The sequence below is a fragment of the Chelmon rostratus genome, chromosome 18, assembly GCF_017976325.1.
Source record: "Chelmon rostratus isolate fCheRos1 chromosome 18, fCheRos1.pri, whole genome shotgun sequence".
In the NCBI taxonomy this organism is placed as follows: domain Eukaryota; kingdom Metazoa; phylum Chordata; class Actinopteri; order Chaetodontiformes; family Chaetodontidae; genus Chelmon; species Chelmon rostratus.
In genome coordinates this window covers 13,512,186-13,529,941 of record NC_055675.1, presented here as the reverse complement: position 1 = coordinate 13,529,941, position 17,756 = coordinate 13,512,186, and the positions used below count along the sequence as shown (strand labels likewise).

The 17,756-nt window shown below is 46.2% G+C and overlaps 1 protein-coding gene across 2 annotated transcripts in view; it reads left to right on the top strand.

Annotated features, from left to right (window-relative positions):
- Positions 1-17,756, top strand: part of usta (uronyl 2-sulfotransferase a) — a 50,751-nt gene that overhangs the window by 19,981 nt on the left and 13,014 nt on the right. The window contains exons 2-4 of one of the 2 annotated variants that reach the window (XM_041958896.1): positions 1,922-2,038; positions 8,332-8,375; positions 13,743-13,898. In XM_041958896.1, the coding sequence (XP_041814830.1) occupies positions 1,922-2,038; positions 8,332-8,375; positions 13,743-13,898 (317 nt within the window). The remainder of the gene's footprint in view (positions 1-1,921; positions 2,039-8,331; positions 8,376-13,742; positions 13,899-17,756) is intronic. The other variant, XM_041958897.1, reaches the window with a different exon arrangement.

The following is a 17,756-nucleotide window of genomic DNA, read 5'->3' as shown; positions in this document are numbered from 1 at the left end:
ATGCTAAGCTAAGCTAACTTGGCTCCAGCTTCATACTTGGCAAATGAACATGAGAATGGTAATGATGTTCTCAGCTAACGCTCAGCAAGACACACGATGAGTGTGCTTCCCAGAGTGTTCCTTTCAGTTCTGATTCATTATTTTTGTAGCTTCGTTCAGCCTCCTCGCAGATCAGTGTCCTCGGCCGTGGGGTTAAAGCTCGCTGCTCCGTGCAACTGTGAAAAGAGCACATCGCAGGTCGTCCAGATTTTCAGTGGCTACATGCACATCCGAGCATGAAACCTAAAACAAGCAGATAGCTGACGCGCAGTGTGAAATCACCCACTGTGGGAGGAATCCTGCAGGTTTAAGACTCATGAAGCATATTTTTGCATTCATGTGGAACAGCTAAACATACAGAGCAAAAGATTTTTGGCATTAGCAGCAGGGGGGTTTGCACCCTCAGCGTTCATGACGGCTGCTTTTTAGGTTGTTAATAGCAGAGGCAGAAAAGGAACCCATCATGACAGGCCAGCAAAAATACACGTTAAGATTTGGTTCACCAACAGCCTAAAATATCTGGTTTGGTGATGATTGTGCAGCTAGGCGTGAGTGTGCACCCGGCTCCTTGTGTTCTTTCCAGATTTATCTATAGCATGCCTCGTTTGTGACTCAGCAGCATCACCGCCGAGTGCCAAAAAAAGGCTGTAGATTGCTCAGCGATCCCACAACTGGCTGTTTCCCATCGACACTGCCATGATGAAAGGAGTTGTAATAACACTAATAACACATTCTAAACCTCTTTTGGGTCTTTCCAATTCCAGTGCCCTTTTCTCGCTAATGCTTAGCTCTCGACACATGCAGGAGGGCTTTTTTTTCTCAGAGACGTTTTCCTCCTCAGCTGGTGATGAAAAGGGTCGAAAAAACAAGGGAAAGGCTTCAGAGTCATAAACAAGTTTGTGTTGCAAAAAAAAAAAAAAGATTCCTTCAAAAACTGATTTAGCTTGGTTGAGGCTCAGGGCCAAGGGAGCTGTATTGTAAACAAACAATTAAAGCAGGGTGTTTTTCTAGCTTCCTTCACTCTGCAGCAGAGCCAGTTAAAAGTCTATTGCAGTAAAAGATACCAGTCGAGAATTTGTTAAAAAAAAACAAAAAAAGATTTAATGTAAGGTATTTTAATCAAGCTTTAACTCAAACTAGAGGAAATTACTTAGCCAAAGCTAATTGGACAACTATTTCTTATTCATAAAAAGTTGTGTCTGAGCAAGACAGACAGACGCAATACTGCGCACCTATTCAGAGCATAGACCTTTATAGGAATGAGCATGGTGCTAATTGCACAACATCACAACAGGACGACTGCTTAATTCGCTCCACGAAGCCGTGAGTTTTCCTTCCAGCTCCACTTGTGTGTGCCACAGATGTCACCAGACCTGATCGTGTTTAGCTGTGGAGCCCGGCCATCTACGCACGATGCACTTCCACATCTGGCGTCTGTTTTGCGAGTTGAAAGCTGGTGCGGAGCAACAGAGGCCGGGTCGTTGCCCAGTTGCGGTCGCTTTTAATGAGTCGGCTGCTAAAGTTTAACTGCTGCTGCTGTTGTTGTTGGTGGTGTACAAGGATCAGCCATTATTTACATCTTAAAATATTCAGAAATTACTCGGATTCTGGTGTTTTTGACGTTGACTCAAACCATATTTTCTATCTTGTTTTGTGTCGCTGGTGAGAAAACATGTTCCGAAACTTGCCATGGCATTCAACACGTTGCCACGCTTTGAATCAAGGCCATCACACACACAGAAATATATTTTAACCCTCTTTACTTAGCATTTGTAGCCATTTTTAACATTAACATTTTATGTTATTTTATAATTTTATTTTCTTTTTCCATCAGTCAAAAAGTAAGACTTAAAAGGTCCCCTCCATTTGGCTTCTTTTGTAGGGGTGTATGGGAAAAATCACTGGTCAGTCAAACTGGCCACCGGCAGCCTCTTTATCCATAAGGACAGGCTAGCGAGACAGCCGGTGTCGTGCCCACATGCCCACAAGCTGAGACGAGGTACGTACAAACTGCACAAGCACTCCGGTGCTCTCTGAAGGGGAAGTGACTCGTCCAGAATGCACTGACACAGCATGCAGCTTACCAGAAATCCCTGAGAGCATCACATCCTGTGAATATGTCCTGTTCCTGACATGTGATTCTCTCTCATTACTGTGGAACTGTCACCCACAGGATATCACGTCGCAGAAAGAGCGTTTGCATCTGTGCCTCAGGAGCTGATGAGTGATTGCTTCGACTGCGTGGCGTCAGACATCTATTAGGGTTTCAACTGTTTTCCCCAATTTTCTACTTCATGGCTCATTTCTTCATTTCAAAGCAGCCTGATTTCCAGAGGCGGTCAGTGCTCATAGGCTCTGTGACAGCCTGTCAGGTAGAGTGGGGTCCCGCGAGGTCAAGCTCCATACTTGTTTTTGTGTAGAAATCAGCGCAGAGAAGAGGGTGAAGTCCCAGCAGCCCTGAGAGCAACACTCAATGCACTTCACTCACCTAAATTAAATCCACTATGCTGCAAAAACACCCTGTTGCACGCACCTGAAGAGCAGTGCCTGCTCTGTGCTGTGCAGTTGATGGAAATCCTCTTTTTCTCTCACATTTTGAATTCAGGAATCCTGCAGCATCGTGGCCTTTGGGTTTTTTTTAAGCAGATGGCACTCCACTGCTAATAATGTCGTTCCTTTGCTTGCTCAAACCGCCTCGCTTGATTTTACACTCCTTGCTTGGCTTCTTTCGGCCTCAACGGCTGCCTCTTCAAACTTCGAGACATCAAATGACTCCGCCGGGGTCCTCTCAGATAGAGCTATTCGCCAAGTGTAAAATCTACTGATGGTAGTGTGAGAGTGACGGTTCAAAGTGCGCTATTTGCGACATCAATTTTAAAATGCACTGGTGGCTAAACACCGAGCCGATCAAGCGCCATCCGACAAAACAAATTTGTTCAATACTTCAAAGTGCGTTGGTTCGCTATGGGCTGTCATACGGCATCTCTGTCAGCTGCAGCACCACCTCGACCATTTTTCAAACAGGCATTCGCACGGATGAGTTTCTCATAAATTATACATCTTTTCCATAAGAGAAGCATTGGAAAAGATTAAGATTTTATTTTTATTTTTCCGCTAACTTTGTCCTTTATTTTTGGACTTCTGGGCGTTTGGCTGCACAGAGTCAGCACAGGGTCGTCGGTTTCAGGGTACGTCCCTGTCGTTCGGTATACACGGTGGCAACCAGCTGGTGTCCGCAAATGACATGCTGACAGTCATCCTGAAATCTCCCAACCCCTGAACATCTGTGTGTACGCTCTCACAGCCCTCCTATTCCATTTCAGAAACCAAAATTCTAGGGGAGCAATAAGTCCACAAATTAGTCTCCCTACCAGGTTTTGGCATTGGGGCACCTGCAATAACACAGCAGTGGCACCGCCTTTATATTTATGCCACAAAGCTGCCTGACCATTGTTGATCCACCAGCTACTGAGGGGTGATGGGGAGCAGGGAATAGTGGGTGGAGACCCTGACCCTTAACTTAACTCTGTAATTAGGTGGATGAGTTGAGCTACGGGTCTTAATGGGGGACCACTCCCACACTGCAAATCAAAGGGTTGGGTGACCACACACACACACATTTCGCAGGCAGACACACACAGGAAAGCTTGTACACACTGACCTTGTTTTTATATGCTCTCTAATATGGCACAAATGCTTGGTAAGGACTGTAACCGTAGACATGTGTCTGACTCTAACTGGGTGTGTTTGGCACAGCTGGGCCAGGCAGGAGTTTTGTGATTTTTCGACTGCAGTGCCGCCTGTCAGGAGATATCTTATTAATCCAGACTATTTTTTTTCCCTCTCTCCTCTCTGTTTGATTTCACAAGCGTGCTCCAGCCCGGGTCCTAAATCAGCAGCGACGTGAAGCGAGCGCACACCTTTCATCCTCTCATTATCGTCTGTGGTAGATACATAAACCACAGCGGGATGTGGTCGAGGATGAGAAAGTTAAGTCTGCAGAGTCTGTAGAACCTGTAATCTGGTTTCACATGCTTGTAGAACATTCCAGGGCAGCAGCTCCGCAACCCTCCATCCTCGCTCGGCATCGCGTTCCACAGCAGAGCTACGGCCCCTTTGCTACGACGCGGCGCCCGTCCTCTTGGCCGTATTCTCAGCAGCCATTCCTGTGCGGTTTTTCCGCTCCCACCTCGGCCTATTCTGGGACGTGTTCTTTCCTAAGCCCTACTTAGCTGGGTCGCCAGCTTCACAAAGCAAATGAAATAGTCTCCGCTCTAAACACATGTTTATGAAATTCCCAAACTTACTGTAGCATTCCTGAAGCAGGCCAACGCCAAACGAAAAAATCTGAAGCCTGAAGGATGATTCGGTCAGACCCTGATGAGTTATTCCCATGAAAATGTAAAAATCTCTGCATACAGTTTTCTTTGGTTTGAAATTAACTCAAGAAATATTACCAGCCTTTTTTTTAATAATGATAGAACTCATTTCTTCCAGACCAATGCTATGTTTTCATGCCAGAGAGTATATATATCCTGCTACAGTACTCTGCTCAAAAACAGTAATTTAAGATTTCTTTTAGCCGTCTTTCTCTGCCTGGTTTCAGACCTCTGGATCGCTTTCCATGTCTTCGATTTATTTCAGCAGCTCGAATATCTCTGCACTCATTGACGCCTGTTTCACCGGTTGGAAAAACAACCAAGCTAATAGGAGCTTTGTAGGCAGGATTAGCATCTAACTGTCATCTTGTGCCAGAGCCAGAAATACCGAAAAAATTACCACGAAAACAGTGACGATGAGGCTGCCTTCTGAGTAATGAGGTGACTAACTGATGTAGGTGATGATGTTGGTAAAGCTAACCCTAATCCCTGACCCTAAACCCTGACAAGTTCCTGGACTGCAGCAGCAGATGACTTTTAATTGGATGCTTCCTCTTATGTAAATTGCAGCTTCATAGCAAGCGAAGTGAAGAATATAGATGTGTGATAGTGGTTGAGTGCAGTTTTAGTTTGTTCTCCCAAAATCTGTGAGGAAAATAGTTCGTTGAAGCATTCGGACCCCTCGCCAGATCCACAATAATTAGATCCTGTTGGATTTTTTCGTTCATGCAGAAAATAACATCCATGGCAGTGATCAGCTCTGCAGACTTTCACATTTGGTTCTGCCGTATAAATCAGATTGCTTCATGTTTCTGCCTGAAGATGCACAAGTGTTCGCTTTTGACTCGCATTGTTTGCACGTGTGGTTCAGACATCATAAAAAGCATTGATTTGTGGAGACGCTTTTATTTGCTACAGTTTTCCTTAATTTGGTTCATTTGTTTTGTTTTTTTTCAGACTCAGTGAATAAAACTTTAAAGCATTCCTGATTTATGTCGTCCATCTTGCAGTATTGATTAGATGACTGCACTTCGGGACGGTTGTGCAGCTGCTCTAAGTCAGAGCCGAGTCGGTGGATCTTGTGACACAGTAATCCAATTAACCGTTTAGCTAAATGCCTATGCATACCCACACTCCAGTTAGCTTCTGCTTCAAATACTCTCTCTCTCCCACACACACACACACATCCTTTCCTACCTAATTATGTCTTCTCTTGACCATTCATGACCCATGTATTATTAGTACCTCCATAAAGATGTACAAAAGTGAAGGTTTGTAGTTGGTTGGAACTACTTTGCTCATGCTGGAGGTAGATAGAGGCCACAGAAGCCATGTTTCCATCAAAGTGTTTTTATGGGCATTTTGAATTTCAAAAGCTTGACGGAACTGTTTGACTGTGACGACTGTACCTGTCCTTGGTGCATCTGCATTCATCGTGTTCCCATTAATTTTTTCACGTTTTTCCATCAACTTGTCCCTAATATGTACTGCAGTGTTGGTTTTTGAAGGTTATTCCTGTGTGTTTGTATGAACAGATGGCACAGTGTAGTTTGCAGCGTGAAGACGTAGTTAACGTAGATTAGTAATAAATCATGTAAACACTGGGAACGATAAAACTGCAGCAGCAGGCCTGTTTTGGTTCGGAACTGAAACTTAAGGCAAGGCAACTCAAGGCAACGGTCACATGAAAGTCTCGTCCTCCTTGCTGACTTCCAACAGTGGACCCCAGGACAATGAGGTCGGCGAGTGCAGCGCGCCGTTCAGTGGCTCTTTAAGTTCAAGTTCCTCTCTGTGGGTGGTGGGGGCGGAGGGCAGCTGTCAGCTTTTACGAGCCTTGTGCCCTGGAAAAAATTAGTTCCAATCCCCTGTCCAAAAAAACGCTAATGAGAAGCACGCACAGGCAGTTGGGGTTGGAGTTTGCGGGGGGTGGGGATGGGGGGGTGGTTGTCCGTGATGTATGACAGAGGAAGGAACAGAGATATCGGCCTCTCTGCATCCTCACCCCGCCGCGACCTCAAATGCCTCGGAGAGGAGCTGCAAACACACGCCTCCCTCAGCATTCCTCCGGAAAACTGTCGTGGAGCAGAGGCGAAGACGGGGAGAATCTAAAGAACACCTGAGGGTGGGCAGAGAGCAGCTGCGTCAGTATTTCTACATCCAGCTCCTGATGAATTAATGAGCCACAACATACACAGCACGCTCCATACACTAACTCTGTGTGTGTGTGTGTGTGTATGTGTGTGTGTGTGATGTTGTAACAGAGCCAAACCAGAGCAGATTGGATCTCAGTGTAAGACTAATTACTCAAAGCTTAAACACCACTATCTTCAGCATAAACAGCACTTACAAAGTCATACAATGCACCTCCAGCACAGGCACATGCAGTAATAACGGCTGGGAGCGCGTGCCAGGTGGGAAACTTTGGCTGCTTATTAAACAGCGTGTGCGTTCATGCATCATTTCTTGCCGTTTTCATCTCTGCGTTGGATCACATTTCTGAGACACAAGGAGATATTGTTCTCTTGTGTAATATTTCCTCTCTTTATAGCTTTATTCCCCCCACGCTCTCCGATTTGTCTCTCTCTCGGTTCTCCTGGGCGAACCACCTGAATGCGAACCTGTATTTGTGTGTGTGTGTATGTGTGTGTGTGTGTGTGTGTGTGTGTGTGTGTGTGTGGACAGGCAGCCAAAGGAAAGGCCACTGTCTGAAGCCAGGCCCTGGATTTGGAGAGTGGGCTGAAAGGCAAGGCACAGGCCCTCAGTGTGAAGGCAGCCTTGAATGAGCCTCATTGTTCTCTCATACAGCTTCACAGTGTTCGATATACTGTATAAAGAGGTTGTCACTCTCTTCACGGCGTCCGCGGACTCTCAGCCACGCTGGTTTCTCTGTGAGGCAGAGGATGATGTGCCACCTGCTGTGTCTTAAAGTGCAGGGTGTGGCAAAACGTGGAGTGGAGCGTGTTCTTGACAGTGATAATTCATCCATGTTGGCTCGTTTTGTTGCTAATTTCCTCAGGTTTTTGATAAATGATTAAAAGTGGGACAAGGGAGAGCACAAGAGTATCATCACTGTCCCGAGAAAACCGGTATCCACTTTTTCAGAAAAATTTTGGTGATGGTCCACGATGTTCTGGAAGATTTCAAAGTCCCAGACGAAGGGGAAAAAATCTGGTCAAATATTATCTGTGTTTATTGAGCTTAAAAACAATTGATAGGCAGACTCTATAAAGAAGGAGTTCATGGGTTCAGAAAATCCTTGTTAAGGTTGGGACTAATGTAAGTGATGTTTCATTCATTGCACACAGGCCAGCCTATAGCCTCCACATTCACAAAAAAAGAAGGATGTGTTGAAACTAAATTTTAGCCTATTTCAATACAATTCAAATTGTGCTCAGAGGGAATTTACGACGGGAGAGATTTAAATATGTCAGACTTCAATGGACTTCTACAGACAGTAATTACCAGATAAGAGAAGCAGATCTCCAGTCTCCAACAACTTCTTTTCATGAGCCAAGAAAAACAGCCCTGTTTTCAGCTTTGTGACAATGCATGTGTCAGCTACTCTGATGGGTTTTTAATGGTTTATAGATAAAAAAAAAAAAATTGTTTTATCTGAAAAAATCCAAATGGCCCAATTTGGAGATGTGTGGTTTTCTTTGGGCATAGCGGGCACATTTTCAGGAAACTGCCTATACATTAGAGGCTTTTTGAAGCGGGCCGTGGTGTTACATAATCCTCTTTACACCGTTCTCAGCATCCGGGGGTGACACACGGTTCAAATACCTGCCTCTTAATGCTAATGTAAAGCAGATATTCTTGATGCCCTTTCATTCTTGATCCGTGATTGGCCCTTGGAAGTGGTTGCACTGTGGGTATGTCTGAATCCTGACGTACCGCTCTCTTGTCTTTGCAGGTGAATCCACGTATCTGGATGACCACGGCCCCCCTGCTCCCAGAGTAAGTCTTTCTCTGCCCCTCTGCGTGCCGTCTCCCTCTCCTCCCTCATCCCCTTTCTGACCTTTAATTTCTTCCTTCCTGACCCGTCTGTCTCTGACGTGTCTCTGATTTGCCGCCCCGCGTTTCCAAGACAGTTCAGTCCAGTCAGGATAAGGGTTAGGTCTGTGCAAGGGAGCTGCGTGCAAACTCGCTCTAAATACCAACTAGACCTGGCTTCAGTGCTACAGTAAATGCTCTGAGCGCACACACACACACACACACGCACACATACAGCGCTGACACAGGGGCCTTGTATTCATCCAGCTGCATGTCTGCATGACTATCTCTCCTCTGTGCTCCCTCTCTCTCTCCCTGCCAGCTTCTTTCTTCCCGCGTCTGCCCCTTGTTCATTATCTCCTTTTATCAAGCGCCACCTCATTTTCACCTCATTCCTCGCCCTGTTTTATACCCCTCTTCATCATTTTTACCCTTTTTTCTGCTCTGAAAGTGGAGGGGTTTTTTTTCCGGTTTTGGGCGTAGCATTCAGCCCATAGCCGAGCTGAGGCCGTTTGGTTGCAGGTTTGTGTTTGCGGCTGGACGTGAGCAGCTGTTACTTTAAGTTAGATCACATCTGGGCTTTGTTTGTGAGTTCTGTGTTTACTTTGAAAAGCCTGTTCTGGCCGCAGAGCACAAACCAGGCAGCCCCAGTGCTTGTTTCATACAGATAACAGTGAAGTGTTATTTATATGAAACAAACTGCGGCTGACTGGAACGCTGCACCGAGGTTGCTGGAATTTAGTTTTCAGGGAAAATCATTATCTGAAACAAGCCTTTATGCCCTCACAGTGCCAGTTAATTCATACATACTGCAGGTTTGATGCCAGGTTTTTCAGTATTGAAGAGCGTTGTGGAAACTAAGTCTTATAAATTACGAATAGCTCCCATTGAAGATGCAGTTGAGAGCATAACAGCTTGACTGTGTCCTGAGGCCATTCTGAATGATGCTGAATATTTACATTATGATGCAAACACAGAAGCTCTGGCATTCACTGTGACACAGAGAAGTGTGATTTTAATGGTGTGGGCCGGCTCCAAGAAGCAGAGGGGAGCGAGGGAGATGAATTTAAAGTTTCTTTTGCTTCTGAATAAAACATGCTCCTCTCTAAATGTTGTTTTGTGATTAAAGCATGGGCAGACATTACCAAAGCTTTGTGCCCATGCACTCACTCCGAGTTGAGCAGCAGCAGCTGGTGCATTTGGACTGTTTTTTTTTTTTTTTTGCCCCAGGTTTTGCCTCTCAGGCTGCATGCACTACTGGCTGCCCTGTCCTGAGACTGGTGCAACTTGTTGGGGCTCCTAACAGCCTGACAGGAAGAGCTGCAGACGAGATTCAGGGCTTAAAAACCACCATTTAATGGCAAGCACAGTAAAATTGACCATCAACAATAGATCACGCACTCTCGATTTTTTAATGGGCTACTATTATTGTGGAAAACACAATTTAATCATCATGTGTTGTTGGCTTGACTGAAAAAATGTTGTTTTATGTATTCATTTTACTTTCTGAGATCAACCTAATCCATATTTCTGAAGCCCAAAGTGGCCAAAGTTAGACTATTCTTTCTCTCCCTCCTTTCGCTCTTGAAATTTAGTAGCATGACAGGCTTCACTACATACAGCCTCCATAGACACAGACAGGCCTGATTATAAACTAGCTGCCAACCTTGACTGATTCCATGTCTGTCGTCACCTCATCTGCCAGGCAGACGGTGCTAATGTCACGTCCGTGGCGAGCGCTACATCAGCAACATCTCTCATTATCCTTTTTTTTTGTTGACATCCCGCTGCAGCTGAGATTGATCTTCTGGCCTTCAGCGCTACAGATTGTGCAGGCAGAAGCGCCGAGGGTTCTGGTAAATGTAGGGAAGACGAGAAAACCGAGTCACGAGCTCAACGTAAATGAGAGCGTATGGAAAAACCGCGCAGCTCCCAGAATAAAGTTACGAGAGGCACGGCAAGAATGCCCCTTCTACATTTTTGCATGCGTGTAAAATGCGTTTCTGAACATCACTTTGTGGAGCTCACTTCCCATCATGTTGTCTTCCTAATTCCTTAATTGCAGCACATCTCAAGTAGAGCAGTTTATAGCCACCATAGCGTTATTCTTAGTTAATTCCTAGTTGCTAGTCTTAGTTGTGAGCCAATATTTTCCATATTTATTGCACCTGGAAGACAAACAGAAGCCATTTGCTCTCCAAGCTTTAAAGATTATTGGTTATCCACAAAAATCCTGCCTCCAGTTAGTGTTAAGCATGTGGTCGTACTGAGGAAATGTTGAAGTTTCCCAAATTCCTCCCAGCCACTGAAAATCAATTCATCTTAATTCACATAAACATACTTGGATGCTGCCACAGCAGCGAGACTCCCTCATGCCCTCCTCCTCGCGGCTGAGAGTGGAGACGAACGGACAGATCATTAATAACAGGAAGTGCTGAGAATCTCCACTGTGCCCAGCGTGGGATGAGCGGTTGGCTGTAGAGAGCAATGAACCCAACTAAAACAAGCGAAGGGCAGGTTAGCGGCCGTGTGGGTTTCTAGGAACTGCAGCAGGAAGATGGATGGAGTGTGCGGCAGGTCCTGATACGTGGCCAACCAGGACATCCTCCCAAACTTGCTGTTGTATGATTGAAGAATTATGTTCGTCCTCTGCAGAATAGGTAGCCAGGCGGCGAGACAGAGACGATAATTTATGTGTGTTTGTCAAACCGGCGTCTCAAAACAGCACGAAGCGCTCGGACCTTTTTGGTACAAGCGTGTGGGCAGGGTGCGAGGAAAGAAAAGGGCGCTGAGAACGTAAGAGGAACAGAAAATGGAAGAGAGAGCGTGAGAGAGAGGAAAGGTGCAGGACTACTCATCTCCTCTAAGTCTGGAGCTGTAAATACCACAACAACAGGCTGACACTGGGGAGTAGGAGCGCCCAGATCAGACACGGTAGAAAACAGCCCTGTTACATAACGCTTTTTTTTACACCCTGGATCGACTATTGACAGAATCCCTCACTGGTAGACGCTGCGAACATTTCTCACAGCGCGCATCAGAAACCTAAGCTCTGCAGAGTGGGAACAACAATAGCACAAGCTGAAAGGTCGCCCTTTCTGTGCCGTCAGTGCCGGTGGGAGATTTGGACTTTTGATGGCACCTCTGATGTTATTCCTGCGTTATACAACGGCAGGCTGTTCAAGGTCTGACACAGCCATTTCTCATCATATCAGCAGGGCAGTGGTGTCCTGAAAAACACTGCATGTATTTCATCCGCCTCGTTATTGTGATAAGCTGAGAAGTTTCTTGGCAAACGCTGAGGAATGTTGGACTGCTGTCCAACAGAGTCATCTCCTATCAGCTCATAATCGTTTCTCTGGTGAATCTCTGCCGTTGGCCATTATTTGGAGGCTTTTGTTGGCACCATTAACCTCCAGTGTATGAAAATGATATGTTTCACAATATGAACAACATCTGATGGATGAGGTCGCTTTACAGTAAGCGATGACAGTGTGTGAGCAAGTGACACAAGCTGCAGCATGCCTGTCAACAAAACTTGCATAAGCTTGCGTTAGCAGGGACATCACCTGTGAATTGTTTTTTTTCAGCGCACCATCCCTCGTCCTGGGGCAGACGTACCCACGCGTCTTATTATCACATTGTGTCAAACCGGTTCAGCCTCTTGTGGCGTCGGGTAAAATGCTCAGATTCTGGGAAAAACAAACAGCAAGCGGGATCTTCCTCCTTCCTCGACCCCTTTCGCTCTCCGGCCTGTTGTTCTACTGGCGTCCGGAGAGGCCCTCTGTGTTTTTACTGAGCTGGCGCTCGGGTGGAACTGCTGCTTTTGGAGGGGACGAAGCAAAATCAGCAAGTGTGCATGTGTGTGTGTGTGTGGGCGTGCTGAGCTTTGTGGTGTGTGGAAACTACTGTCTGCAGCTGAAGAGCGCTGAGATTAACTGAAGATGAATAATGAATTTCGTGTCGCAGCAGAGAGAGAGAAACAAGTGCGCAAGGGCTCACATTCACCTGTCAGTCAGTCATTCAGCCAACTATAAATCCAGCCAATTTGTTCATAAAGTAGCCACCCCGTGAGTCAGTGAACTAGTTAATTCAGTCAGTCAGACTCGCTTCCAAACACCCCCCCCCCCCTCGCAACCCCCGGGAAAAGCACAATCACCGTTCCAGACTGGGAATGAAGACAAGAATTTATCACTGCCGCATTTTCCCCCTGCTGATTTACAGGAAGACTCTATTTGAAGTGATGAGGGAGACGTTTTTTTTGGAGGCACAGAGCTGATCTGTCTTTGTTTTTTGTGGGTAGATCTCTATCACTTTTAAGAGAAATCTTCCACATGTCTTTCAAGTGACTTCCTCGCTCCCGCTCTCCCCTCGATTCCTCTTACCAGCCCACATTTTCTGCCGCTATTGTTGCAGCTTGGATAGCCTTCATTCTTAAGGGGCCGCTTGTGTAAACCTTGTGGACCCTCGGGGATAATTGCCAAATTAGTGCATTCTTGCTGCCCTTGCCCTAAAATGACTCTCGTGCTCGGCAAGCGCGCCGGCCACGGCTTCCTCCCTCTCGCGAGCAGAGATTTACTGTAACGAGCCTGTTTTTTCAAAGAGGAACGTCTCACACGCTCGCATCCACTCTCTCTGAATCATCGCTGAGCTACTTGTTTAATTGGTGAGTCATGGGATGTGTGCAGGCACATGCTGCAGCTTGTGTTTGGGTGTGTGTGTGTGCGTGTGCGCATGTGTGTGTGTGTGTGTTTGTGATAAAACACTGAAAAGTTGCGTCAGTATTGCTTTGCAGGGAAGTCAGCAGAATCTCTGACTCATTGAGTTCAGTGGAGGAATAAGCGTATGAGGAGAGAAAATGAAAGCATGCATGTCTGCACTTTGTCTTTGTCTGTGTGTGTGTGTGTGTGTGTGTGCGTGTGTGTGCGTGTGTGTGTGCGTGTGCGTGTGTGTGTGTGTGTTTTGCAGCTGAAAGAGAGTCTGTTGCAGGGTCAATTGAGTCCAGCCCCAGAGAGAGTAGATGTGAGAAACAGAGGTCAAAGGTCGGACAAAAGGAGGCAAGAGAATCTAGCTGGCTTTTGATGAATTTCCTCAGCTTTTGTCCTTGTTTTCTCCTCCTTGTATCACTTTTCACACCTTGTTTCCTTTCCTTTCCTGCCTTTTTGGCCAGGTTTGTTGTACTGACACACTGCTGCTCTAAAACATGCCCTATAAATACAACATACATCAGGAAATTCATATTCAGGAATGATATCAGTTGTGAATACAGTATGTTACAGCATGATCACTGTAGTCTATAAATCAATGTTTTTCTGTGTGATGTGTGCGCAGGTGCTCCCATTCCCCAGCCAGGTGGTTTATAACCGTGTGGGGAAGTGCGGCAGCCGGACGGTGGTCATCTTGCTGCGGTTGCTGGCTGAGAAGCACCAGTTCAACCTGGTCTCGTCAGACATCCACAATAAAACACGCCTCACGAAACATGAACAGGTGAGGTGCTGGGTTTATGGATTCAGTGCAGGTAAAGGTCAGAGGTTTTATGGTGTTTCGTCACTTGCACAGGGGAGCATAGACAGCGCAGTTGCTCTCTATAGCAGGTGGGCCTCGAGCAGAGCTGTGGTGATAATAAAAAGTAATGTTCTCATTTACTGTCACGCACACTGGCAAGCAGAGTATAACATAATTCTAGGCTTATTCTACATATACCATAAAAACTAGGAAGAAACTATAAAAAAACGATTTTATTAAATGAATATTTTCTTATTTTCTCTGGGATTCATGTCATCTACAGATGCAGTGATGACTGCTGGGTAACATGTTGTTGCCCACACTCACATACGCGCTGCTGCAGCTGTGCGCACAGGCGCCGTGTCCAAGTTCGCTGCCCTCTGTGAACTCCTTTCTTTCTCTGCACAGTGCAGCCGGTACAGACGTCCACATGTGGAACGATGTTCTGTTCAAATTCAATGTTCTGATATGAAGGGAAAAGGGGGAGAGGACGACGGGAAGAAAAGGCGAGATATAGACCGAATGTCTCTGATGAAGGATTACTTGTTTTGCTGTTGTTCAACAATGAAGAGCAAATTTGTAACAATATGAGCGGTTATTAAATAGGTGGTGGGCTCTCATGATGGTTCTGGTGAATGTGTGTGTGTGTGTGTGTGTTTGCTTCTTAACTGAGGAGCCTCAGAGCCCGTCATAATAGCCTGCACTGGGGCCCGTCGGCACTAACTTATGCCGCTGCTTTTGCATTTACAGTTATTAACACAGACAAGGAGAAGGGAGTTGGATGGAGGTGAAGGCATCCTGTTTATTTGCTCTTTTGCTCTTCCCACAGTTTCTCAGTCAGTTTCAGGATTACAGCCAGCACATTCAGCCTCTTTGACATTTCCAAACTTTCTTTCATATGATCAAAAGCAGGAAATGCTCATCTGGCATAATATTACTGGAGAACCTCAAAGTCCTGGAGCTCCCCGTCGTATCACTCGATCGTTATCAGGTCAGGAGTTTGCCCAATTAATGGAAAAATCACTGCTCAAATTTCCATTATTATACTGTAACTCTACATTTTTATATTCTTTTTCTTATTCTGCTAACTTCTGGGAATTGAAACATTAATACCATCAATCTATTTTTATTGCATGGGCCTCTGTGTGCATGGGACTGTGGGTTAGGGTTGGGGTCAGGGTCCCCCTTCTGAAGCCATCACTTTATACATTCATCATCTCCACATACTGCAAGTGGTCAGCCAGGCTCAAATCACTTGAGCGGATTGGAAGCAGAGGCTGTTGTCTTAAAGAAACAAGCAGCATCACTTGTAGCTGTAATTGGAAGAAAAGACTTTGATTTGTATTTTGCACTCGACTGTGTGGTCACAGTGAACACAACGGCAGCAGGAGCTCACTCAGCGTTTCTCTTTCATTCAGTGTGAGTACAAGGGCGAAGAATCGAGAATCTGCTTTTATTATTTCCTGAAACATCTCGAGGACACGAGTGTCGACTTTCCAGAGGAAAAACTGCTTTCGTTTAAAAAACCGCAGCCTTTTGAGATACTGGGAAGCGCTTGGCCCGTGCCGGTGGGAACGCCACTGCGAATTCTAATGTGCGTAAACCATAACTGCCTTTTTTTTGTCATCAAACACACATGGTATTTCTCTGGTGACTTTTTCCACTAACCCCAGAAATACTTTATTTTCGAAAACCAAACAAATAAATCACGCAAACACGACTACATGAGGGCTGGATTCACTGGGCGCGGAGTGTTTTGATGCGAACAGGACTCCCAGCCTCAGTTCCAAAACAAGCCCCGGTCTGGCAGCTCACGGAAACCTGGCCCCGACCGAATGCTTTGGGTACAGGCTCCTGTGAGGGCAGCTAACGACTGTGCTGAAGCGTCACTGAGCAACAGCCCAGCGGTGGAAGGAGTATTCAGACCTTTTATTTAAGTCAAAGTACAAGTACCGCAATGTAAAAACACTCCTCTTCAGCATAAATAACAGTATTTGTATAAATGGACTGAGTTACTGTCCTGTACTGAAGTTATACAGGAGATGCTGCAGTTGACCTTTGACTTTGATTTTCAGTAATGCGTGAGCAGTTTGGTTCCTCGAAACTGTTCATGGCCAAGCTTCCTCATGTGCACTTCAGTCAGTGACATTTCCCACTAATGCAATACCTCCTTCTGTCATCTGGGTGCGTGGAGGGCTGCGTGTTTGTGTGGGAGGACTGCAGCGATGACTCACATCCTTTCATGACGTTATTGACAGCATCCTTTAGGAATAAGCTACTGCTAGCCATTTATAATGGTCAGCAGATGCTAAATATGGACAGTGTAACCATTACTGACCGATTTCATGTACTAAATGTTAAGCCAATATTGGAACAGCGACTTGTTTATCCATTCATCACACCCTGAAACGCTGGCTGCGCGCACAGCGGCAGAACACCATGGGATTCATTAATTCTCCGGACATAAAACATCTCTGTGAATGGTCCCAAGCAATGCTCCTCCAGAAAGAGGGTGTGCATTCCAGTGTCTGCACAAGGGAGGGGGTCTATTTAAGAGCGTCCGGCTGTGCTTGTGTTTGCGTGCGATTCTGCAAAGAGCGTCTCCGTCTTTGTGTGTTTATTTGCATGTGTGCTTCTGTGCGTGTTGACTTATGCAGATCCAGACGCGCGTCGCCTAAGTTTAGAGATGCTGGTCTCATCAGTTGTGGTTCTGGCTCTTGACTGCAGCTTTTGGACCGTTTTCCAGCTGGCTCTCCCAGTAGTCTGCTAATGGGTTTGCCCAGGGTTGATGCCTCGCGCGTGGGTTGCCAAAAAAAAGTGAAGGTGCCTTATCCGTCTGGAGCTCTGCAGAGCTGCTGCAGATTTGTGGCACATAGTGACCCGTCTGTCCCTTTCGAGCGCAGGGTGAACGGGCTCAGTGGGAGAGAGAGGTTTTCAGACGTTTCCCGGAAAAGAAAAAAAGCCGTCCGTAAAATCCAGAAACGGAAAGACGGCATCTTTACTGTGAGCGTGTCTGCGTTCATGTGGGATCCTGTTTCCTCCCTCTTTGCAAAAACATTAACCAGCAGACAGATGCTCGGCAGCCGCAAACCTTGTGCATCTGCATCACACAGCCGCAGATACGCAAACACCGAAAAGTGTCTGGGCCCAGCACAAACAGACTGCAAATAGTCATTCCCTGGTAGCATCCGGTCAGCTCAAAGCAACAGTTTGCCTTTGCTGACTTACAGGGAATTGGATTTTGGTGCTATAAGAAGTCTGCTGAAACTTTGATTTTGCCGTTGTGCAATTTTTGAAAAATTTATCATGGAGTAAAGCTCTCACTTCCTGCATAATGACTCTTTAAGCATATACGCAAATTATGCATGGATGAGCACTTGCTGCCTTATCTGGACTGATCCTCTTGGAGGGCTTTTGTACAGCGTCTGACCCCCACACTGTGTGCTGCATGTCTCCAGCGCAGGTGCTGATTATTTAAGCTTCTTTAATTTCTGGGTGTAGCCACATAGAGACAAATTGAGTTGAGCTGAATGCAGGGCAGCAGTCGTGGCTCTCTGTGGTTTTTGGCTCTTCCTCTGTTTCCCCTGATGAGTCCTGTGTGGACGCCACGGGGGCTCAGGAAGGAGAGGGGGGCGGGGGTCGAGGGCTTCCAGGTATGCCTGGAATTTCAGACTGTCCTCCACTTTCCCTCAGTCTCCCTGCAGCTCTCTCTGGTAAATGAGAGGGGGTCTGGCCAGACAGACCAGAGGGGTGGGTCAGAAGGAACACACACACACACACACACACAAACTCACCAAATGTGCCCAATGTGTTCAGGCTCTGCACATCAACCTGAGCGTG